Below are 24,624 nucleotides of genomic sequence, written 5' to 3'. Positions count from 1 at the left end.
TTCAAATCAGTGGCGTGCGAAATGAAGGGGGCATTTGGGACGATCGCCCCCCCCCCTAGAGCCCAAAACTCCCCCCCCCAAAAAAAAAAAAATGTTGGAAAATGCCCCAAAATGCCACCCCCTGGTGAACAAAAATGCCCCATTTTGCCCCTCTTACCTTTAAAAAGCAAAATTCTCCTAGCGTTTCCACAAGAACAAGAATTATCAAAATAAAATTCTGGCGCTTCGCGCCAATTAGGTAGTCACTGTTCAATTAATCTACTAAATTTTAGAATTATCACTAATACATTTTTTAACTTATGTATAAAAAGACAGGGATCTAAAGGGATAAGACAATGGCCGAAAAAATTGGTGTACATCCCAAATGATGATACACAAAATTTCCCTTTTATTAGATTAGCAGATTAGAATTAGTGGTTGAAACGTTTGAACACTCAACTTAATGAATCAATCAACCAAAATCCACTAAATTTTAGAATTATTACTAATTACATTTTTAACTTATGTAGGAAAAGACAGGGATCTAAAGGGATAAGACAATGGCCAATAAATTGGTGTACATCCCCAATGATGATACACAAAATTTCTCCTTTTGTAAAATAAAATTAGTGGTTGAAACATTTGAACACTTAACTTAAAGAATCAATAAACTAAAACCCCAAACATGATAAGCCAACAAATATATTTTTATTATAAAACTTTGGGGACTACTGTAATAAACAGTCCAATGTCCTCCCCCCCCCCCCCCCCGAAAAAGTTGTGATCTGTTTATGCTTAACATAGCAAAGCAGGTAATGGAAATCAATTTATTTTTGTTGGTGAAGCTACTTTATAATTTACTTTGTCTGGCCGTCCGTCAGTCAGTCTGTAACACTATGGGAGAAACGTTCTTGGCTCCTATTTAAGAATGACAGCTAAAATTTTCAGAGATTTAATAAGTTAACATTTTACATATTTTAATCAAATTTCATTGAGATTTGCATTTTGGTTGGGGTGCTAGATCAATTCCTAGATTTTCAAAAATTTTTATTCATATTCTACATATTTTCACAAAGCTTCATTAGGGTTTGTTTATTTATTGCGGTGCTAGATCGATTTATAGATTTTCAGGTTTTTGTGATTTTCTCTTCTCATATTTAAGATTGACGGCTGTAATTTTCAGGGATTGTATAAATTTGCCCAATTCCCCCCTAAAGCAAAGTGGCCCCTGGGGGCACTTTGATTTAGGGGGGGCAAAATTTAGCAAAATGTTTTTTACTGTTTCAAATACAGGATGATGTTCAAGGACATACTTGTATTTTTATTACTTTATTTAGAGATGCTTCACTTATAATTTTGTTTATTTTTTAATTGAATTTTGCTGGCTAAATTTTTGATAATTTGGCAATCAAAATCATTCCAAATTAGAGGAAAATTACAGTATGGCAATCTTTTCAAATCTAGGAATTCTAAAATCAAGATTATTTCTTAATTGATAATTATCGACATTAAATTCTTCATTAGTTTCCCAAGTGTTCAAAAAAGATCTCTCTCTCTATCGCTCTTACTTGTGCTTTCTCTCTCACCCTCTCGCACTTTTTCTCTCAATCCATATTTACCCCCCTATCACTCTATCTTTATTACTCCAAATGACCAAATGGTAATTTTGCCACTTTTTCTCTCATAAACACACACACACACACACACCTCTCTCTCTCTCTCTCTCTCTCTCTCTCTCTCTCTCTCTCTCTCTCTCTCTCTCTCTCTCTCTTCTTCTTCTATTACTCCAAAATAAAAGCCATAAAATATTTGTATTTTTTCCAGTCGGAAGTAACATTCCTAAACTTGAAGGTTCCAAAAGTTTTTCTACAATTAAAATTTGTACGTACGTCCGTCTGTCCGAACGTTTGTAAAAGATTATTCATTTAGGCATGTTAGTCGTATTGTCCTTTCGATTTAAAAGATGAGTTCTATAACAGTTAGGTACAATTTTAAAAGCTTAATAACTGTATTATCAATACCTGTAAGTCTGTATGTTCTTTTTAAATATGATCATTTTTTTAATTTTTAAAAACAATGATTTATAGGTATATGATAATCTTTCTATTCATTCGATTTTTTTATAATAGAGATTTCTAAGAGTATTTGGTATAATGATTTAAGCGATATAATCAAGTCTTACAATGTAAGTTTGTCCGTATTATGTATTTTAAAATTTCACTTTAAACCCGTCAGAAAGCTTGATTTCCCTGAGGATTACAGACGGCTGCCAACAATTTTGGAACAGATTTACCCATTGATCTTAGGAGATAATTGATAACCAATTTTGGGTATCAGTGTATCGCGCGTTAATTAAGGGGGATGTATCACCACCACCACCCCCCTCGCACTAAAAATACACCCCTCTTGTTTTCTGTAATATACCCCCCTCAATTTTGGTTCAAAGGGGCTTCAAACGTTTTTAGAGGGTTGTCAAAATTTTTGGGTACGCTTCGAGCAACCCCATGGTAAACACCTCTGCTCGCTACTGCGTACTTCTCTAAAATAAATTAATTCAACCCCTTTTAAACCATGACAAAAAATTAAAATTTTCGAAATTTTAAAGTCAAAATGAGTTGCTGAATCACTCTGCCTTTTTTTAAAAGTACAACGAGAATTTTAAAACTTTAAAAGAACTTTAACAATTAATTCAAATAAAGTTAATATATTTTGAATTGGCAAAATAAATTGAAAGTTTTATTACGTAATTGATCAAATACAATTTTTATTAGTAGCAAAGCTGTTTTAGAATGTCGAATGTCCGTCTGTCTGTCAGACATACACTCTAAATTTGTCTATTAATTAAATAATATTTTCATTCATTGTGATGTTATTTAGCAATATACTTTATTACTAGCGGTTACGCCCCCTATATGCCTCTAGTGGCATTGTGGAAAAGAGTAGGGGACCATCAAAATTTTCCCCCAAAAAATTAAGTCACTTCTTTCTAGGGGCGATTTTTCTTGTGAAGTGGTGTACCCAACCCTAAAATAGTTTTAAACCTTCCCTGGAACTAGGAGAAGCTACATTGTAAAAGAGAACCATATCAGTTCAATAAGTGGCAAGATTCTTTGGTACCCTATCTATCTATCTTTTAGTTCATATATTTCCATATCTATCTATCTTTTAGTCTATCTAGTACGCTATCTATCTATCTTTTAGTCCTTCTAGTACGCTATCAGTATCTATCTTTTAGTCTATCTAGTACGCTATCCATCTATCTGTTAGTCCTTCTAGTACGCTATCTATCTATCTTTTAGTCCTTCTAGTACGCTATCTATCTATCTTTTAGTCTATCTAGTACCCTATCTATCTATCTTTTAGGCCATCTAGTACCCTACTAATCAATCTATCTTTTAGGCCATCTAGTACCCTACTAATCAATCTATCTATCTATTTCAGAGCTATACATATGATTTTAAGCAATGAATGTTTGGGTATTATGTCCTTGCTGTATGGAATTCAGTTTCCGTGTGGTAGCTCCACCCCACAAGAGGTATGTATAGAGTAGCTTTGCTCATTAAGAAAACAAGGATGACAACATCCATATAAGCAATGAATGTTCGGAATTCAGTTTCCGTGTGGTAGCTCCAAACCACAAGAGGTATGTATAGAGTAGCTTTGCTCATAAATAAAACAAGGATGACAACATCCATATAAGCAATGAATGTTCGGAATTCAGTTTCCGTGTGGTAGCTCCAAACCACAAGAGGTATGTATAGAGTAGCTTTGCTCATAAATAAAACAAGGATGACAACATCCATAGAAGCAATGAATGCTTATGTCCTTACAATATGGAATTCAGTTTCCGTGTGGTAGCTCCACCCCACAAGAGGTATGTATACAGTAGCTTTGCTCATAAATAAAACAAGGATGACAACATCCATAGAAGCAATAAATGTTTGGGCATTAGTTCTTTGCTGTACAGGATTCAGTTTCCGTGTGGTAGCTCCACCCCACAAGAGATATGTATAGAGTTCCTTTTAGAGAGAGAGGGGACAATGGGCCGTTTACTAAACTAGTCCCCAAAGTTTTAGTATAACGTGTTCTTATTCGTTGGCTTAACAACTTTTGGAACTTTTAGTTAATTTTGATTGGTTGGTTAATTAAGTTGAGTGTTCAAACTTTCAACTACTAATCCAAATCTACAGAAAGGGTAATTTGTGTATCATCAATGGGGATGTACATCAATTTATCGGCCATTATCTCATCCCATTGAGGTGTTCTAAGAAAAACAAGGATGACAACATTTATAAAAGCAAAGCTCTAAAATCAGAAGGAAGGGCAAATTAACAATAGCACTTGTAGAGTGTCAGAACTTAATAAGCAGAACATAATTTTTTTCTCATGATTTTTGGGTATAGCTGGGAACCGATTCTAATCCAGCGAATATTAATCGGTTTCAAAGCCATACTGAAAAAAGTATCCTACAAAAAATTTTATTTATCGTAAATTTAATTGAATTTAAGCTTTGTTAATAGATAATGACGTTTATATTCAAAAGAAGTAAAAAAAAATTTTAATAAACAATGGCGACTAGTCCAAAAATAGCGAAGGTATACGTATACCATGAAAATCAGTCAAATATTGAAAAAGTTAAGATGTAAAGGGATAAGACAATAGCCGTATCATAATTCACAAAATTATCCCTTCTGTAGATTACAATTAGAGGTTGAAACTTTTGGACACTCAACTTCATGAACCAATAAATAAAAATTTAATAAAGGTCCCCAATGTAAGAAAACGTTATTATAAAACTTTGGGAACTATGTAAACAGCCCAATGTCCCCTCCCCCCTTGACAGAAAAAAGACAAAGAAAAATAAAAATACGTGAATGTTAGGTATCGGGACAAAGTGTCTCAAAAATCATCCATGTGACGTCATAATAATGAGGGAGCTGAGAGGAGAAGATATAGATAATCACTCATTTTTATGACGTCACATTGGTAATTTTTGAGATAATTTGTCCCGCTACGAATGTTAGATCATCTTGCTTATTAAAGTTTTTATTTTAAATTCAACAAAACAAATAAACAAAGGATGTATTGTATTTTTCTATAGACAATATAATTGGCAGTGTATTCACCCAGGGAAGGAGGGGACATTGCAGGACTGTAAATTATACTGGTAACCAAAGTTGTTTTTCCTTTGATGACTATTAAACTTTGGGAACTTTTTATTAATCTTGATTGTTTGTTTTCACCCAATAATCTTAATCGACAGAGGGGTATTTTTGTTTATCATCATTGTGCATCAACTTATTGTTCATTATTCTATCCCTTAAATATATATATCTAATTCAGACAACTACCTGGTTGCAGTGGTGGGGACCTATTTCGTCTGCTAGCAAAAAGCTTTCTGCCTTTTTGTAGCAACTTGGCTGTGTTAATAATTACGACCCAATTGAAAATCGTCACAGGCCTCCAATCTCTGATCAAACAGTAATTTAAATCCTGCCCCTCTATTATTTTACTTAAATAATTGGATACACAAAAAAAAACAATAGAATAAGATAATTGTATATTCTTTTGATTTAGGATAGATATATATAAAATATAAACAAATGCGATTTTAAAGTCAAACCAACATTAATAACGTAAAAAAATTTTCTAGATTGATATTTCAAAGAAGAAATAAATTTTTTATTACAATTAGACTATTAAAAGTTTTTGTATTTAATTTTCAATGTTTTGGTTAAAGGTTAAATTGGGGGCAAATTATATATGTCTATTATAGGGTTATTTACTTTATAAGATCAACTAGCGGCTTTACCCCTAGCCATTAGGGGCTTTGCCCAAGAGGTAATTTTTAAAAAAATATGTACCTCTGGTGCACCAGCACCAGCTGCAACCACCACATTTTAAATTAACTGCCTAAAAAAATTGAGGGGGATTTTTTTTGTATTTTTTTTTTGGGGGGGGGGGTGTTTTCAAATAATTTAATTCTCGTTTTGAGTGTTCCTTTCTTGTATGGACCTAACAATGTTATAATTCCAGAAACTTGAAAATTTTAATTTACCATCTATTTTGAAAGACCCTATTCAAAACCAGGACAGGGTCTGTGCCTTCTAGGAAAGTTACATATAGCCCTTATATATATTGATAAAAGATAAAGCTATACAGTGGTTAAAGTAATCAACCCATAATCACTTAGGTTGATAAAAGATACAGCTATTCAGTGGTTAAATTAATCAACCCAAAATATTTAGGTTGTTAAAAGATACAGCTATGCAGTGGGCAAAGTGATCAACCCTTATAATCTCCTCGGTAAGATAATCAGTAGAGCAGCTTCTCCATAAGTAAAGCATGAAGGTTTGTCTGTACAGTTAAGGTTTTTAAAATCCAAATAAACTTAATAACTTCCATTCACAACTGATTTGTATTTGATTTGAAGAACAAAATTCATTCTAGCCCCTATGGGAGGCTCTATCCCTGCAATGGCATACCTAATGTACTCGTCAAATCTTTACTTAACCTAATGATATTCAATTAGCATCAAAAGTATGTGTAGTCCATATGCAATATGAGGGAAATGCCATTAAATAAAAAATGTAAGACCTCCACCTGCTATCCATTCTTTCGCTCTCTTTTTTTTCTTCTCTCTTCTTTTTCTTTTCGTTCTCTTATCTTTCTCTTTTCTTTATCGTTTCTTTCTCTTTTTTTTCTCTTCCTTTCTTGTTTTCTCTCTATTTCTTTCTCTTTTCTCTCTTTTCTTTCTCTTTTCTTTCTCTTTTCTTTCTCTTTTCTTTCTCTTTTCTTTCTCTTTTCTTTCTCTTTTCTTTCTCTTTTCTTTCTCTTTTCTTTCTCTTTTCTTTCTCTTTTCTTTCTCTTTTCTTTCTCTTTTCTCTCTCTTTTCTCTCTCTCTTTCTGTCTTTTAAAGTAAATCCTTATTTTTTTTCCATTTTTCTATACATTTCTATGACATAGGTCCACTAAAGAAGCGTTCCAAGGAAGAAAATGGATTCCCCATGCCTGATGATCACGTGATACCTGAGCAAACAACAGCTGATGATGATTACCATATTGAAGACGACTTTCAAGAAACAGCTTATAACTATGACGACACTGATTTGGATGAACAGGAACCGGAAATGTCAGCTGATAAAAAGTCGTATGCCTATGAAATGGCGTCAAATCCTTGGGAGGAAAAGCTGTTTGAGGATAGATTTGGCTCTGGCAGTGGGATTGATAAGCGGTTTACTTCATTTCGGATGCCTCGAGAGTTTATTCAAAGCCTGAAAGATGATGGTTTATTAGCAGCGGATAAAAGATTTACCTCCTTTCGAATGCCACCACAAGAATTTCTCAACAACCTGAAAATGAGTGGTCTTATGTCACCTGTCAAGCGGTTCACATCATTTAGAATGAAACCAGATGAGTTTCTAAAAAACCTTAAAGCAAGTGGCCTTATGAAACAACAGCAGAAACGATTTTCATCCTTCCGCATGCAGCCGGAAGAATTGCTGAAACAGCTTCGTGAAGGTGGGTTGATCAAGCCAGGCCAAAAAAGATTTTCATCCTTTCGCATGCAACCCGAAGAAATGCTGAAGAGCCTTAAAGCAGCTGGACTAATGAGGGCAAAGCCTGCCAAAAGATTCACCTCATTCAGAATGCCCCCACAACAGTTTCTGGATAATTTGAAGGCCAATGGCCTTATGGCTGCTGACAAGCGCTTCACATCATTCCGTATGACACCGCGTGACCTGGTAGAACAGCTGAAGAGCAAGGGACTGCTGAACTCTAATGGCAATAGTAAGGGTAGGCAGGCTGGTAGTAGAACAGCTGCTTATGCCAAGAGGTTTACCTCATTCCGGTTCAGGCCTGAATGTAAGTATACATTTTATCATATTGGAAGGTGACAAAGTGTCTTAAAAATCAGCCATGTGATGTCATAAAAATGAGGGAGATGAGTGGAGAAGTGGGAAAGAAAACCTCTAAAAAAGAAATGGATAATCACTCATTTTTAAGACGTCACATGGCTGATTTTTGAGATACTTTGTCCCCTTCTATAATATCTCTTAGTACTATCTTACTTTTAAGCTTCTGAAAAGTAATAGGTTGGTTTAAGCTATTTTCTTTTGGTGCTTTTTTACTAGGTGAGCCTTATTTTCAATATATTTCAAAATAAGGAAACTGTGAGGGGACAATTGAAAAAAATCCAATTACTTACATATGTGTATATAGAATATTTGGTTAAAGTAACTATGCAATTAATGAATTCTTTACAATTTTTATGGAAAATCCTCTTTAATTTAAAATTCCCCAAAAACCTATATATTTTTAATTGGTTTTAGATAAAATTTAAGACTATTTTATACTAAAGCATCAAGGAAAAGAAATTTTGCAAGTCCTTATAACTTTAAAGTCAAGATATTCTGCATGGGACTGTGAATTTTACTAGTAACCAAAGTTTTATAAAAACAAATTCTCTTATTGAAAACTTTAAGCACTTTAATTATATCTTGTTTGGTTAATTGAAATTTGCAGTGTCCAAAACTTTCAACAAATAACTTATTATTTAAATAAAGATAATATTATGCAAAGGGGTGGTTGAAAGTGGTCCAATTGTATTCAAAAGATTTTGGTATAAATTCTTTATAATTCTAAATTATCTATGCTTATTAATCATGCATTCAACATTCATAAAAACTTAAATATGGAAATGTATTCAAAAAGTTATTTCAATAAAACAGCTTTTTCACTAAATTTACTACTATGTTACCTGCGACCGTGGCTCAACTAAAAACGTTGAAAATGGTTCCTACTGCTGCTATGTCAGGTGCGCGATGTAAATAGTTAGGGTATGGGGAATACCTTGGCCCATAAACAGGCACAACTCATTACCATGCACAGACATGACTTTTCAGACAAAGGTTGTGCAATCAAAGGGTTGTTTGTCTGTTGGATATTACTAATCTAATATACTTTTTATTTTTATCTATTTTTGTCACAATTAGTGAATATGTTTCATTTAATCATTTGATAATAGTTACATTAGCTATTGTGTCCTACATAAAATCAATAATATGTAAAAAAAAACAAGGATGACAACATCCATAAAAGCGAAGCTCTGAAACGATATGACAGACGATATAACTTTTGTTGAGTGTCAGAACTGAATATACAAAATATGAAAATAAAAGGTTTGACAAAATTACACGTAAATTTGTTGCAAAACTTGTTAAATACAGAATTCTGTTTAAGGACATACTGACATTTTTAATACTTGATTATAGAGATGCTTCGCTCATAATATTGTATCTTATTGTAATAGGAATCAGTAATCAAAAAATCAGATCGATCGGATGATTTTATCACATAAAAAATTGTTATTAAAAAAGTACAAAAATCAACATGTTTAAAATGGACGTACTGACATTCTGGTAACGAATATAGAGTTACTACGATTTCTAAGTCGTACCTAGCTACTACAGGAATCACCATGCAAAGTTTGAAATCGATAGGACAATTTTAACATGCCTAAATTAACCAATAAAAGCTAACTATCTCGGATGGACGTACGGACGGACGTACGGACCATCCCTAATTATAGAAAAGCTTCGCTTTTAAAAATTAGGTATTTTAAAAGCAAAGCGTTTTCTATAATTAGGGTAGGTCCGTCAGTCCGTAACGATAGCTCTAATGGTTAATTTAAGCATGTTAGAATTGTCCCATCGATTTCATTCTTATGTCTGTAATAATTTGCCATGATTTAGAAAGAGTAGCAACCCTATATTCACAACCAGAATGTCTGTACGTTCATTAAAACATATTGATTATGAACATTATTTTAGTTATGACCAAAGGAGAAGAATTGAAAAAGCCGAACAACAATGGAAAAATCGGTACTCATGCTCATGAGATGGAGGAAGAAAAAGGACTTTTGATGGTAGGTCACTTGTCTTCGTGTCTTTAATAGACAGATAGATAGGTAGATAGATAGATAGATAGATAGATAGATAGATAGATAGATAGATAGATAGATAGATAGATAGATAGATAGATAGATAGATAGATAGATAGATTTGCCTTTCATAAATAAGTCCCAAACGGACCTAAAACATAATGGAACAATTTAAGAAATAAATATAAAATATGTGGGGTGTTCGTAGTTTTTGTATGTTTTTTTTATTACTTTTATCGGATTAGTTCTTATGTTCTTAAGGGGTTTTGTACTTAGACCTTTTGTCGAATCAGGTCTTTTGTAGCAACGCCTTTAAGATATCTGTAAGATCTCCTTTTATTGAAAAACATAATAAACAAAAACAATAGTTAAAACCATTAGAAAATCGAAGCAAAAATATAACTTAAAATAAGAAAATTGCTTATAATATATTTGGACATATTAACGGATAAAGTAGATGTAAAATCAATCTTAACAAAAAAGAGAATTCTTATGAAGCAGCAGATTAAGTAACCTTAACTAATAAAAGATAAATTAATTTGGATCATGGAAAGAAAACAAAGTAGCGAGTTTCGTCGTATTTTCGCAGGGGCTAGAAATAGGAGAAAAGCTACTGTGAAAATATGACGAAACTCCCCACTTCTTTTTCTTTTCATGATCCATTAAATCATTAAAGTTAATCTTTAAAAAGCATTAAAACGTACAAAGTGTACTAAAAAATTGTATTAATATTTTTTTTTCTTTTTTCATGCAGAAAAGGCCGAAGGTAGGTAATTAACTTTTAAAAGGTGAATTATAGAGTAGCTTCATTATTGAAAATAGCAAAGCTACTCTATAATTTGAAATGATTGTTCGTCCGACTGTCTGTTAGAATTAACATTAGGGAAACAGGATTTTCTCACTCTCTATTCAGGATAGAAACCTAAAATTTTTGGTTAAGATTTCTTGTACCAATGAGCATCAAGTACGCTACTAAAGGTAAATAAAGGTTTTGTGATTTTCTATATATTTATCTCTTTAATCTTTAGTAATCTTTTATTCATTACTTATTTAAGTTATCATTATAATATAAACAGTATATCAAATAAGATTTATATCATTTATCTTTATAATATAATAGGACTAGCCTACAGCTCACGTTGTTCGCTGGTCTGTAATCCTATTCATATATTGCTATACTTACTATGTCTGTCTGTTGTGCACCATTTTTGCTTTCATTTGCTTTGCCTTTTATTTTTTTAATTCAAGAGCTTCTGTAGTTATGGATGTTGTTATCCTTATTTATCTGTTAAAAGTTTTATTCCTCACCTTCTTCGCTATTCTGTCTATAGTGCTTTGAAATTAATAAAATTACTGTAGGGGAAATGTTTATTTTCCCTTCTGCTATTTAAAATAGAAGATTGAATTTTTTTGAGTCCAATGCACTTCTGCCCGCCTAACAGTCGATCAATCAGTACTGCATAAACACAACTTTATTTTCTGATATCAAAGACTGTTAACATTTTGTGTGAAGATTTGTATGACCACTGTTCTGATCATTGTTTGTCATTCTGTCGGTTATGCCCCTTTTCCTTCTTTTTGCTTTTGTGTTTTTACATTTACAATTAGGAACGTTGCTACATGTGGATATTATCATCATTGTTGATGATTTTTAAACTCAGGGATCTTAGGAGATAATGTACTATATTTATTTTACATCCCCCATGATGATAAATAAAGGTAAGCCTTCTGTTGATTAAAAAGTTTGGACGAAACACAGATCAAGTTTTTTAGTCAAAGTGGTTACTAAACTTTGGTTTACAGTGTAATTTACAGTCAAATGTTCCCTCCTTCCCTGAGCAAAAGAAATTCTGGAATTGAAACTATCCTTCTTACTCTATAATTCACATGGTCCATTAGTCTTTTGGATCGAGACATCATATTTTAATAGCTAAAATATTTGTTTTCTCAGCTGCTATAAAAATTAGATGGTTTAAATTTTTAATCAAGATTATATTGACACATTTGCAAAATTCATTTTCATTTAGTAGCGAAGATTATCTATAATTCAAAATGTCTTTCCGTTCGTCTGTTGGCTATGATTAGAGGAAAATGTGATTTTCTCATTTGCTATTCAATGGCTGAAAAGTTGTGTAAATATTCCCTACATAGCTTGCCAGTATGGGCCTCAGTTATTGTTTAGTTCATTCATCCAGTAAGAGGGAAGGAAAAATATCTAATGTCCTAGTCCTCTCACATACACCCTTCCTCACTCCCCCATTTTCACATTGGAATGAAATATAATCCTTTTAGTTAATTTCTGTTGTTGTTTCATATTCCTATTTTATTTTCTTTAAACTTGTATATCATCTATTGCAAAGGCTATCCAATATTACCTCTCACGAGATTGTTTAGTCCTTTGACACTGTACATAATTATTATTTGATCTGTCCTTCATATTTTATTCATATTCAATTTTTTTGTTTGTATATGAATATTTAATACCTGTATTATAACACTGTTATTATTTTTACTTGTTATGTGTGTCATAAAATAAATATCTAATCTAATCTAATATCTAATCTAAAATGGGGTAAAAGGGTTGTATAATGTTGTTAATGATCTATTTCTTGTTAAAAGCAAAACTTTAAATAAATATTTAAATACCAAGGAATTAAATGATCGATCGATATAACCCCCCCCCCCCTCTCTCTCTCTCTCTCCTTCTTTCTCTCTCACTCTCCCTGTTCTCTCTCTCTCTCTCGCTCTGTCTCTCTCTCTCCCCCCGATCCCTTTCTCTCCCTCCCCCTCTCTCCCTCGCTATCTCTCTTTCTCTCGCTTCTCTCTCTCTCTCTCCCTCTCTTCATACTCAACAAAATATTAAGTTAGAATAGTTAACGTCTTAGAATATCTGTTAACTGATCTATTCAGTAATATGTTTAATATTTAAACCCAATGTATAAATACACGATTTAACGTTTTGCTTCATTTTTATATATTTTTTACAGATTAAAATCCAAACATTTTTCATTTCAAATTTTTGTCCTGAAAGGGTTAAAATGATTAGTTTAATATCTGACCGCATTACGGGGAGTGTCGCATGAATCAATTTATTGTAAAACTAAGTTTTCTTACGTTTACTATATTATAAACTTAATTTTTCTGTTTTATAAATACAAATCAAATACTTCAATGTTATTTAAATAGCAACATTAATATAAAAAATGCATTTATGAAGCAAAAAGTAGAATAATGGGTATTATCGTTCTGGGCAATGAGATTTTAATAGTGATCATTGAAGCACTATGAGTTTTGAACCTTTTATTCTTGGGAGATTCGAGCTCGTTTATAGACGTTTACTTCCTATATAGATCTGTCATGGATCTTGATGCAATACAGCAACCCGTTTTGTACCAATGTACATGTTAAAAATTGGAAGATTTCATTAAATAAAAGTTGTCGCAAATATAGGTATTAAATAACTTTCATGTATTTGGAAGCAATTGAGTAAATTTATAATATTAATCATTTTCTTAAGTAGTAAATAATCCTATTTGTGGGAAAGTGGAGAGGGGTAAATTTGATGGATCCTTCTAACAATTTGGCTACGACAACAGCCTGTAATGAGTTGGGCTATGAAGGACATTTTGAATATTGAATTCAAGGGAAAAGTGAATAATAGTCTGACAAACAATTCTAAAGGGAAATTTCCCCACAACCCCCTTTTCCTTTTCCTCGCCTTCTTACCCACCCCTCTTCAGTTACATCAAAAAACAAGATATACCCCCACCTTACTTCCAAAGCTTTCGTGATTTTTTGTAGAATTGATTGTTAGAATAGCTAGGCCTGATTGAATACCATCCTCTCAACCCTTAAAGGATTGTAGCGTGTTTGCTTTCTGTCAAGTAGGTATTGTGTTCAAGTCTCTGCCACTACTCCGTCATACTAGTGAGAGTAGGAAAAATATTTTAACCCATAAACAACTCATTAATATTATAGGTTTTTCTTGACAATGATCCAATAATATAAAGTTGTTGAACTTTGGATTCAAATTTATTTTAAGGGGCTAGGTGTCAAATGTTTGTTTATAAATCGTATTGCATAATTTAGTATTATTTTTTTGACACAGTAATACATACATTATTGTGTTAAATACAATAAATGATATTAAAAATATTTATCTAGAGCTCTGAAATAGAAGAAACTGGAAATGAGAATGAATATTCAAATGCCAAGGTAAATATAAAAATTGTCTAGTGTAAAAATTATCTGATTAATATGAAACAATATAGGTATTAATATACTAATGGAAAATTTATAACCTTTCAATGTTATTTTTAGTTTTTGATATGAAAAGGGCAGCTACTCTATAATTGTTTCCTTATTCGTTGGCTAAACTTTGATGGTTTGTTTATTAAGTTAAGTGTCAAAATGTTTTAACCACTCTTTGTAATCTACAGAAGAGCTAATTTTGTGTATCATCATTGGGGATGTACATCAATTTATCGGCCATTGTCTTATCCCTTTAGATCCCTTAATAAAATAATTAATTGTTTGTTATATACTTTAGTCTCGAGTTAAAGCCAGGCTTGCCAGATATATCCAGGATAAATCCTCCAGGTAAGGTTTATGTTTTTAATAGAAAAATATACAGATGGATAGAAAGATAGATAGAAAGATAGACTGAAAGAAAGATAGATAGAAAGATAGATGGAAAGATAGATGGAAAGATATATAAAAAGAAAGATAGATAGAAAGATAGACAGAAAGATAGATAGAAAGATAGACTGAAAGATAAATAGATAAAAAGATAGATAGAAAGATAGATAGATAGATAGATAGATAGATGGATAGATAGACTGAAAGAAAGATAGATATAAAGATAGATGGAAAGATAGATGGAAAGATATATAAAAAGAAAGATAGATAGAAAGATAGACAGAAAGATAGATAGAAAGATAGACTGAAAGATAAATAGATAAAAAGATAGATAGAGAGATAGATAGATAGACAGAAAGATACAAAGAAAGATACACAGAAGGATATATAGACAGAAAGATAGATAGATAGAAAGATAGATACCAGATTTTCATTTACTCTAATAAATGTTACTCCCCTATAATATCAAAGTCCCCTTCCATCCCTCCACCCTCTTCCCTTCTATTGGATGAAGGAAATGATCAATAAATGAGGTCCAAATTCTCCACCTAAATTGACGATGAATTTTCCCCTGTCAATATATCCACGTATTATATATCCATGATTTAGGTAAAATAAGCACTTTCACACAAAATACCTTGTTGAGCACTGGTGACACCCCCCTTCAGGGACGTCCAAGATTTTTATGTTTTTTTTTACAAAGTCTGAGGGGAATTCACATCCATTTACCCGAAGGCACAGGCTAAAAAAGCTGGTTTTAATCTTATGATTGTACATTTTTATATTCGTAGAAAGCTGGATATAATACGATGCTAGACATAGTTTTTTCGTATGGATGAGAACCGTTTCTTTTCCACCGGATTCGAATGAATATGAGAAATATATTTTAAATGTGAGAGAGGGTCATTTTATTACTTTAGTAATTTTGGGTACTTAGTAACCCCACAGGGCTAAGGCACCTAAGGTATTGGCCCCAAAGGGTTAGACATAAGATCCCCCTTATTTTCAATTCATTTTTTTAAAAAGAGGGGGGGGATATAATACTTAAAGGCACTTTGTTTGAAAGGACCAGTGTATAGTATATAAATCATTTTAATTACTTACAGTCTTTTTAATTAAGAAAACAAGGACGACAACATCTATTAAAACAAAGCATTAAAGAATAAGGAAAAATTATCATTAATAATTGGATGTATTTATTATAGAAAATACATTACTTTATTTATACCTAATTTTTACAGGAACTATTTTCTAGTGTTTAAAATTTATAGTACTATTCTAACGTGTATAAAAGATAGACTAAAAGATTGAACGATTGACCCTAAATGTATAAGAAACGCTTTTTATTTAAAAAAAGATTATACTTACAATAGGCTGTTTAGTCTCCAAAGTCCTATAATATTTAGGGACTAAATAATTTAACAACTTTGTGGACTTTAGTAAATTTTGATTTGTTGGTTCATTAAGTTGAGTATTCAAATGTTTCAACTACTAATTTTAATCTACAAAAGGGGTAACTTTGAGTATCATCATTAGAGATGTACATTAATTTATCGACAATTGTCTTATCCCTTTAGATCCCTGTATATCAACACATAATAAATCTCCCCCCCCCCCCTAGGGCTTGGTTATATTGTGCACCACCTAAATTTTGCAAAAAAAAAATGAAAATTACTTTTTATTAATAAAAATAATGCTTATGTAACAAAAATACAATACACAAAAAGAAAATAAATCTGTTTTCTTTTTTAAGTCTCAATTTACAGTTTCTTTAATTAGTTTATACCAATGCAATTCATCAAAAACTATCTAAACTTTTAGAAGCGAAGCTATTATATCATTAACTTTGGCTGTCCGTCCGTCAGTAAGTCCGTAACGCTATGGGGAAAATGAACTTTTAGTAGTGAAGCTACTATATTATTCACTTTTTCCAATAAGTCTATATTACAATAAATGCTCATGTAATCTCCTTGTCCGAATTCTAATTCATGATGTTTTTGTCTTCGCTACTTATGAATGTTGTCATACTTGTTTTATATTTGTTTTTATAAACTTTAAACATTGTACAACACATTCATGAAAGTTTAGGATCCTAAGGGATAAGACAATGAAGAATAAATTGATGTACACCCAAGATTATAATAAAACAAAATTACCCTTCTTTAGATTAGAATTATTGGTGGAAAAGTTTGGACACTTTTAGTTGATACTACTCCAAAGTTTTTAAGACAACCAATTAATATAAATTTGGGGACTACTATTATTTACTGTCCAATGTCCCCTCCCACCCTGATTAAAGTATAATAAAATAAAAATCAGGGGGTGGTTAGTTAGAATAGCACAGAATATGTGGTATTCGGCAACCGTGAGCCATGTCTATGGCACCCCTGATCTGGGGTTCGGTGGAGGGTCAATGGCCCTCCCCCGAGTCCTGGGGAAGGGGTCTAGTGACCCCCTCCCTACGCTTAGAATTAATGATTTGAATCTGTCATGTTTATTATGGCTAACTGTATTCTTAATTCTCCCCCACCCTTTCCAGGGATGGGGGAATCATTATTGCCCAAACTGACCATTGTACATATATTATTTATGCTTTTATGTTATGATTATTTATTCCTATCCATGTAATTATTGTTTGTTGTATATAACTCCAGTATATCTTAAGCCTTCAATAAAGTGACAACTAAAAGTAGATGTTGATCATTATCTAGTGAAAGCTAGAGAAGCGTAGCTTCTCTATAGTAAGGTGTCCACGTCTGTCACACTGCCGTAATCTAATTGAACTCCGGTGTCTGCCATTGATCCTCGGCGGATACCACAACTTTGGTGACAGCTGTGTGAGATTACGGCGAACCACAAGTGTAGAGCAGACGCGCATCTGAGGCTAAGGTACTCCCAGCAGTGAATCTGGCAAAACTGACGCAAGCAACCTGAATTACCCACCCTGGACAGCAAAGTTTAACTCTGCATCCGGCAGTTGTGGAAGCAAAACAGCGAAATCTGACGAATAACCGCGAGCAGCGCTGATATCTAACGGAGAATTGAGCGCCAAAAGGGCTGAAACAGGCCTGCGGACCGGCTGAAACAAGCCAAATACGTGTAGACGGCTGAAAATAGGCCAACTTTACTGCAAGAAATAGCAGGATCCGAACCAGTGGCGCTAGCAGGACGGGACATTCCCTGCCGCCGATAGGCTGAAACATGCCACATAGCTGCAAGCTGCGAGCTAACATACGGGTGTAGTGCACCAGAACAGAGAAAAACTACGTCAACCCCGAGTATCCTGAGAAGCTACAACGCAGCCACCCATCTAGAAGACAGATATTATATCACATTTGCAGGGATTACCACCCCAATGTGATGACCAAACAATAGATTTATGAGCAAAGCTTGGCAAACAAATTGTTGTGTTGTGATAAATCTAAGAATAGAACAGGCTTGGATTACTGTTTATTGTGATAACAGCTAAAAATAGAACAGAGTTGGTCAACAAATCTGTTATGTAATTGTGATAAGGACAGCAATAAAAGTTAGATGTAATATAATCAAAACAATTTCAAGCCCACAGCACAATAACAAATACACCCTTTATTCCAAGGGAAGGGGAGGGGGCCCCTTTCCATTTGAAGACAAATACAATCAGGGTTATATAACAGATAAGCCTGAGATTAAGAAGCAGAGGCCCCATTACACCAACACACAGTTACCCCCTCCCTCACAGTGGGAACGGACGGAGTTACCCCCGTCCCCTCACGCGCTTCCCCCTTCCTACCCACACTAGGCCAAGTCCGTCTGTAGTGTGGAGCTAGCGATCGGATATACAGAGCGCCATTCACGGGTAGCGCAACAAAGTGCGGAAAACCTCATAAATCCAACGGACGAAACGGACCAATGAGGGAGCGAGCTGAGGGGTGAGAGCGCGTTTTCCCCGTGTGCGCGGACTTGACGGCGCGAACGCGCGTTACAAGGACAGAAGATTCCACGTACACACACACACACACACACACACACACCTTCACACCAGAGCAGAGCTACTCCATAGCATCTAACAGGGGTATTTTTAGCAAATAAAGAATTGCAAGTTTCTTTCCTCCTAGCTCTAGTGTGATAAGGGAAAACCCAATCAGTTCCTGACAGCAGTTCAGACCCTCAACATCTATCTACCTCAACATCTATCTACCTCAACATCTAACCATTGATAAGTACAGCTAAGCTATACCTTTGCAACTAAAACTCCCAACCTAGTGATACAAACAGTGTTGGCTGTTAGGCTAGGAAGCCTCAAGTGACAACCCATTCATTGTATTCCTGTATAACTTTGTGCCCGCCGTTTCACCGTTGACCCAATGGACCAGCATCAAGTCCCAGGAGGTGACCAAGCCCCAGGATGGCTCCAGGATGACCCTCAGCCGGCACCAGCCGAGTACCGCAAGCTGATGTTGAGCAATCTGCCGGAGTATAGAGGGCCGCCCAAGCAGTCCTGGTCGGCACATATCCGCCGACTGGAAATGTCATGGGCGGCTTACCGCGTGCCACCTCATGATTCCCTCAACCGCCGCAACGCCCTACTACTGTCATTGGTAGGGCAAGCGGCGGAAATGGCGTCCCATCTGTTTGGCGAGGCAGGCCAAGCCTTGACCTACGAGCAGGTCAAGACCGAGTGTGAATTGTTATTTCGTCCTGCTTTTGAGTCCCAAACGCTTAAACAAGCGTTTAGGGACTACAAGCAACACTCGACAGAACCTATACAGGCGTACATATCAACAAAGTGCGCCTTGTATAGGGACGCCTACAATCATGAGGATCTTGAATTGTTGGTGGACGAATTAAACCGTGGAATTCGTAACGCCAATGTAAAACGCCTCATGATGAACCATGAAATTGCGAGTGTACCTGAGTACACTCGCAAGGCCATGTTCACCGTGACCATGGTTACTAAGCAACTGAAGGAGGGTGTGTGCTTAGTGGACTCGACCGACGGGCTGACTGGATCTGCCTGCATCCAGTTGCCCCAATATGACGAGTCGGAGCCAATGGAGATTGGCTCCTTGGCTCCGGGTCTCCACCAGATGGGGAAGGTCGCTCCAGATGACAAGGTTCCAGGCCGCTGCTACCGCTGCCAGGGGAGAGGCCACCGAGCTCGAGACTGTCCAACGCCTATGGAAGTTAGCCTAGAGGAGAGGCGCACCCAGCCACGCCGTGACCGTTCTGCCAAGTGTGAGCGTTGCCACTATGACGGCCACACGGCGGCCGAGTGTAGAGCTGACTGGGCCCAGGTAGCCAGCCGCAGGCGCACCGCCGACAAAGGTGCCCCTCCAGGGAAGCCCAGCAGAGTGGCCCATATGGAAGGGAGCGCGCCCCCAGCACCACCACCGCAAGCAGCCGCCTCCAGAGCTGCGGACCGAGCCGATGGGATGCCGCAGTTCGGGACTGTCCCAGCTAGGATCAACGTACTGGGCGGCGCGGCTGAGCCCAACCGGGTTGGCCTAGGCTTCAGTCTGAACCATCTGGGGCCAGAGCTGATACAGCCCAACAACATAGCCGAGCCAGAGGTGCTGAGGCCCCAGCCTTTCAGTCTCAATATGATGGAACCTGCCCGACCGAGCCTACCCAGCAAGAGTGGAGGGGCGCTGCCCAGCGTCCCTGAGACGGTGTATGGGGAGGCCCTGGCAGCCGCTGAACGAGAGAGGCAGGAGGTGCTAGCCAGCACCTCTGCATCGATGTATGGGACGCCACCCGGCGTCGCCACCTGGGATGATGGGGGGGTGCTATCCAGCGCCTCCCACCGTGTGCTTGGGGCGACAACCGTCGCCGCCACCGAGATACCTGGATCCTGGAACGAGCCAGCCTCCAACCTGATGTCTGGGGCGACCCCCGTCGCCGCCACCGAGAGACCTGAGTCCTGGAACGAGCCAGCGGTCCCAGAGGAAGGGGTGACACCCGTCACCCCCAGCCAGCCAGCGCCACCAGCCTGCAGTGAGAGCCCAGCTACATGCCAGCCAGCGCCACCAGCCTGCAGGGAGAGTCCAGCTACATGCCATCCAGAGCCCTCTACCAGCCAAGGGAACCCAGCGGCACACCATCAGGATAAGTTGAATTTGTTAAATGTATTGAATCCAAAACCTTGTAAACACCCAGCCTTGCCTGTGCCCCCTGCACTTGAGGCTGGGGAGATTGAAAATTGGGAAAATAAGGGCTTGCCTGTGCCACATGCACCTGAGTTCCTAGGGCAGGGGAGGGCATTGAGTAAGGGCGAGCCTGTGCCACATGCACTTCAGCCCCATGCCACTGGGCATGCCTTGGACCAGGGAAGGGAGCATTTAGGGCTAGGGGAGCCGACACCCAGGCAAGCGCCAGTCGCTTGCCAGTCTGTCATTGGGGAGGGTATCGGGGTGCCTCGGCCGCATACAGATAACGCTCAATGGAAATTTGTGTCTAGCCAGGAGCAGCCCAGCCGTGTCCAGCCCCAAGAAGCAGCCGTGACCAGAACCGGAGATCCCCAGCCGCGTGCCCGAGGAAGATGGTTACCTGGAAGCCTCTCCCATTGGTGGATGGTCCTGTGGGGCCTCCTTCTGGCAGCCGTGTGGCCTACAACCAGCTACGTCCTGGTGGGGTGGGACTGTGCCAACCCCACCCATGTCACGTCTTACAACAAAGAAAAGATGTGTGACACGGAGCCCCTACACCAGGAGGTGCCCCTGGGCCACGACATCCACGTCCTGCAGCAAGTCAAGGTGAGGGAAACCACTGGGTTCAGCTGTCAGCTCACCGTGTCCCAGTGGACATTCAGGTGTGGGGTATGGGGTCACCTCAAGGTGACCTCGGTCCCCACCCTCATGAGGCCAACCAAGATAGACCCAGAAGCGTGCCGAGACCTGGCCAGGAACCGAGTATACACGTTGCCAGGCAAGACCCAGCCACTGACGTTCCAGCTGAACCACCCCCTGTTCTTCACCGTTGATGTAGTGGGCGCCCTCGTCAACAGCCCCGAGGGGGTGGGTTGCGAGGGGGAGGACGTCCACTTTGAGGGCCAGCTCTACCGCAATGAATTAGTGCTCCAGGAGCGGCGGCTGCTGGTCAAGGAGGAGACCTATGTGGTGGAGGATGGACGGGTGGAGTCCCAGTCTGACCACCTGACCCTCGACTGTCCCCATTCTGAGCTGTCCTGTATCACTGGGGAAGCAACCTACGTGTGGGACCACCTGGGAAGAGATTGCCCCTTGAGGCTGATCCGCAGCCTCCAGCCCAGCCTGGTGAGGGATGCATATCTGGTTGACCATCAGGCCCAGTTTTTCATCAACATGACCAGCCCCACCTCAATTGTGAACTGCGACTTCGAGGCCCATGCCACCAACCATCCAGCGCTGTTTGTGGCAGCTGACCCAGCCGCGGCTGCGCTGCCCCGAGTGTCGGCCAGGGATGTTGACGTTCCCCTCCAAGCACAGATCCATGCAGGTTATATTGGATTCACCCTGGAAACACGCATGAGGAGCACTGCAGCAGAAGAAGTAGCGGCCAACTGCTGGAAGCTCCAGCAACTAGATCCGGCCCACCCGGTGCGTGTCCAGGGGAGCACGTTCTCGGTACTGAGGGGAGACATCCTGCTGCAGCTGACCTGCCAAAGGCACAAGTATGTTGTCCGCGAACACAAGGAGTGTTGGGACAAAGTGCCAGTGGAGCCCACAGGTTTTGTAGACGCCGTGACGCGGGTATACAGTGAGCACGCCACCAAGATTCCCTGTTCCTCCACCTACCCCCTGACTGTGCACGCAGAGGAAGGCTGGATAGAGTTGACCCCTGCTCCCAAGAAGAGGCCACCCCCGCTGGATACGCCCAAGCAGCTGTTGACAGACCCCTTAGATGACTTCAGTTCAGGTGGTCTGTATTCACAGGCTGAGTTGAACGACTGGCAACAGCTGCTGGCGTTCCCAGCATACAAGAGCGCCATGCTGACCGGCCTATCCTATGGCTCCTGCGTTCAGCAAGGCAGCTGTTCGGCCACAGGAGACCATGGGATAGTGTCCTACAACATTGACCGACTGGCGGAGGAAGGAGAGGCAGCCCTGGATGTCTGGGCAGGATTTAGACAAGCCATCCACGAGTGGGGAGATGGCGCCGCCATCTTGTGCTTGCTGCTGCTGATCCTCAAACTGCTGGGGGACCTCACCATCATTTCTCTGGCAGCAGCACAAGGAGGAGTCCGGGCAGCCCTGAATGCGATATCACAAGTGTTCCTGTACCACCCAGCTTTGTATAAGAAGGCGATGGCTAGAGCCAGGCTCAACCATGCCAAGTCCCGGGACTTTTCAGTGGACTGGGATGCCATCCCCATCGGCAGGGAAGCAGCCGAGGAAATGGTGTCTATGAAATCCACTGACAGCGGGCATGACCGCCCAGGTAGACCAGGACCGCCCTCTGGCAGACCCCGCGGCCCCTCAGGAGGACAGGCCGCTGCTCAGACACTCAACCTGGCAGCCAGTGCCCCAGCCGCTGCCAACAACAACCCGCAGGTCCCACTGCTGACCGTTCCAGCAACCAATGTGCCACCACCAAACCTGATACCTGCCGGCGCCGACCAACGTATCCAACCCAAGGCAGCCTCTGCCTTCTACCCCACGTTGGGAGCCCATCAACCCTAAGAAGATACTCACCACTAGGATTCCATTGAATCATTATCGTTTGTATATATTTTTAGCCCTAAGGAGCGGGCCGAAGGCCTCAACCACTGTCGGAAGTCTGGTAGGGAAATCATCTCCCAGCCTTCCGAGGGGAGAGTTGTGGTATTCGGCAACCGTGAGCCATGTCTATGGCACCCCTGATCTGGGGTTCGGTGGAGGGTCAATGGCCCTCCCCCGAGTCCTGGGGAAGGGGTCTAGTGACCCCCTCCCTACGCTTAGAATTAATGATTTGAATCTGTCATGTTTATTATGGCTAACTGTATTCTTAATTCTCCCCCACCCTTTCCAGGGATGGGGGAATCATTATTGCCCAAACTGACCATTGTACATATATTATTTATGCTTTTATGTTATGATTATTTATTCCTATCCATGTAATTATTGTTTGTTGTATATAACTCCAGTATATCTTAAGCCTTCAATAAAGTGACAACTAAAAGTAGATGTTGATCATTATCTAGTGAAAGCTAGAGAAGCGTAGCTTCTCTATAGTAAGGTGTCCACGTCTGTCACACTGCCGTAATCTAATTGAACTCCGGTGTCTGCCATTGATCCTCGGCGGATACCACAAATACATCTGTCAGGCCCCAAAAGTTTGTGTTGTGGTAAACTCCCCCAAAATGGTTCAAAAACTTCCCTGAACTTTCAGGGCTACCCTTTAGCCAATACAACCTAACCTTACCTGACCTAACATAATAAGCACACTAACAAAAAATTACCACTACCCCCCCTCTCCCAATCTTTGTCAGTGTTTACTTAGTATTAGTGCATAATCATATTTCTTTTTTGATCCATAAAATCTTTTATCCAGTAAATGATATATTTTTCAGAACTGGAAATACTAAAGGAGTTGATATCAGATATAACCATGAGGAGGAGATATTTGGAGATAACACTTTTGAGGAGCCAAGACTCATGGCCTCCACTGGGGGCAACAGGGAACAACAATATACTAGGAACTTATTTAGAAAATTAATCAGAGGCTAAATGAAGTCCTTTATAATATATCTAAAAAGTATTTATATTTTTGTATGAAAGTTTGAAAAAAAATAATCGAATTAATTTTGGGTATTTGTAAGTTTCAGGAGATTTCTTTAGGACAGGTTAGGTTATATTGGGTACTTGGTAGCTCCGCAGGGTTAAGTCACAGCTGATAAGCCCATAAGGGTTAAGCCTTTGTTGGTTAGGGGAAAAATACCAATACAGCACCTATAGGATTAAAATAAACCACAAGATATTTTCTAACAATGTCTTGCATGCAGAAATGAACCCCAACATACTCCTGTATTTCCCCCAACAATGAGCAGAATTTCACTAACCAGAATGATGGTTGCTCCTGAAGATAACTCTGAAAACTTACCTACCAATGATGCTGCTGGTGATTTA

The 24,624-nt window shown here is 38.4% G+C and overlaps 1 protein-coding gene across 1 annotated transcript; it reads left to right on the top strand.

The window, feature by feature from the left end:
• The first annotated feature begins 3,424 nt into the window (after positions 1–3,424).
• On the top strand, positions 3,425–24,225 carry LOC145334451 (uncharacterized). Its single transcript, XM_080179915.1, has 8 exons — positions 3,425–3,514; positions 6,228–6,285; positions 6,946–7,845; positions 9,813–9,907; positions 10,677–10,688; positions 14,087–14,137; positions 14,472–14,521; positions 24,069–24,225. The coding sequence occupies exons 1-8, from the start codon at positions 3,431–3,433 to the stop codon at positions 24,223–24,225; spliced, it is 1,407 nt and encodes a 468-aa protein (XP_080036041.1). The 5' UTR covers positions 3,425–3,430.
• Positions 24,226–24,624: the final 399 nt, after the last annotated feature.

This window comes from Acartia tonsa, chromosome 12, assembly GCF_053477335.1.
Source record: "Acartia tonsa isolate MP-2025a chromosome 12, ASM5347733v1, whole genome shotgun sequence".
Taxonomy (NCBI): Eukaryota; Metazoa; Arthropoda; class Copepoda; order Calanoida; family Acartiidae; genus Acartia; species Acartia tonsa.
Note: the sequence above shows the minus strand (reverse complement) of the source record. Positions and strands in the feature narration are given on the sequence as shown.

Coding starts and splice junctions, on each gene's coding strand:
- LOC145334451 (XM_080179915.1), top strand. CDS start 3,431: ATGATTTTAAGCAATGAATGTTTGGGTATTATGTCCTTGCTGTATGGA. Junction 3,515..6,227: donor GTAGCTCCACCCCACAAGAG/GTATGTATAGAG, acceptor CAAAATATTTAG/GTTGTTAAAAGATACAGCTA. Junction 14,522..24,068: donor ATCCAGGATAAATCCTCCAG/GTAAGGTTTATG, acceptor TATATTTTTCAG/AACTGGAAATACTAAAGGAG.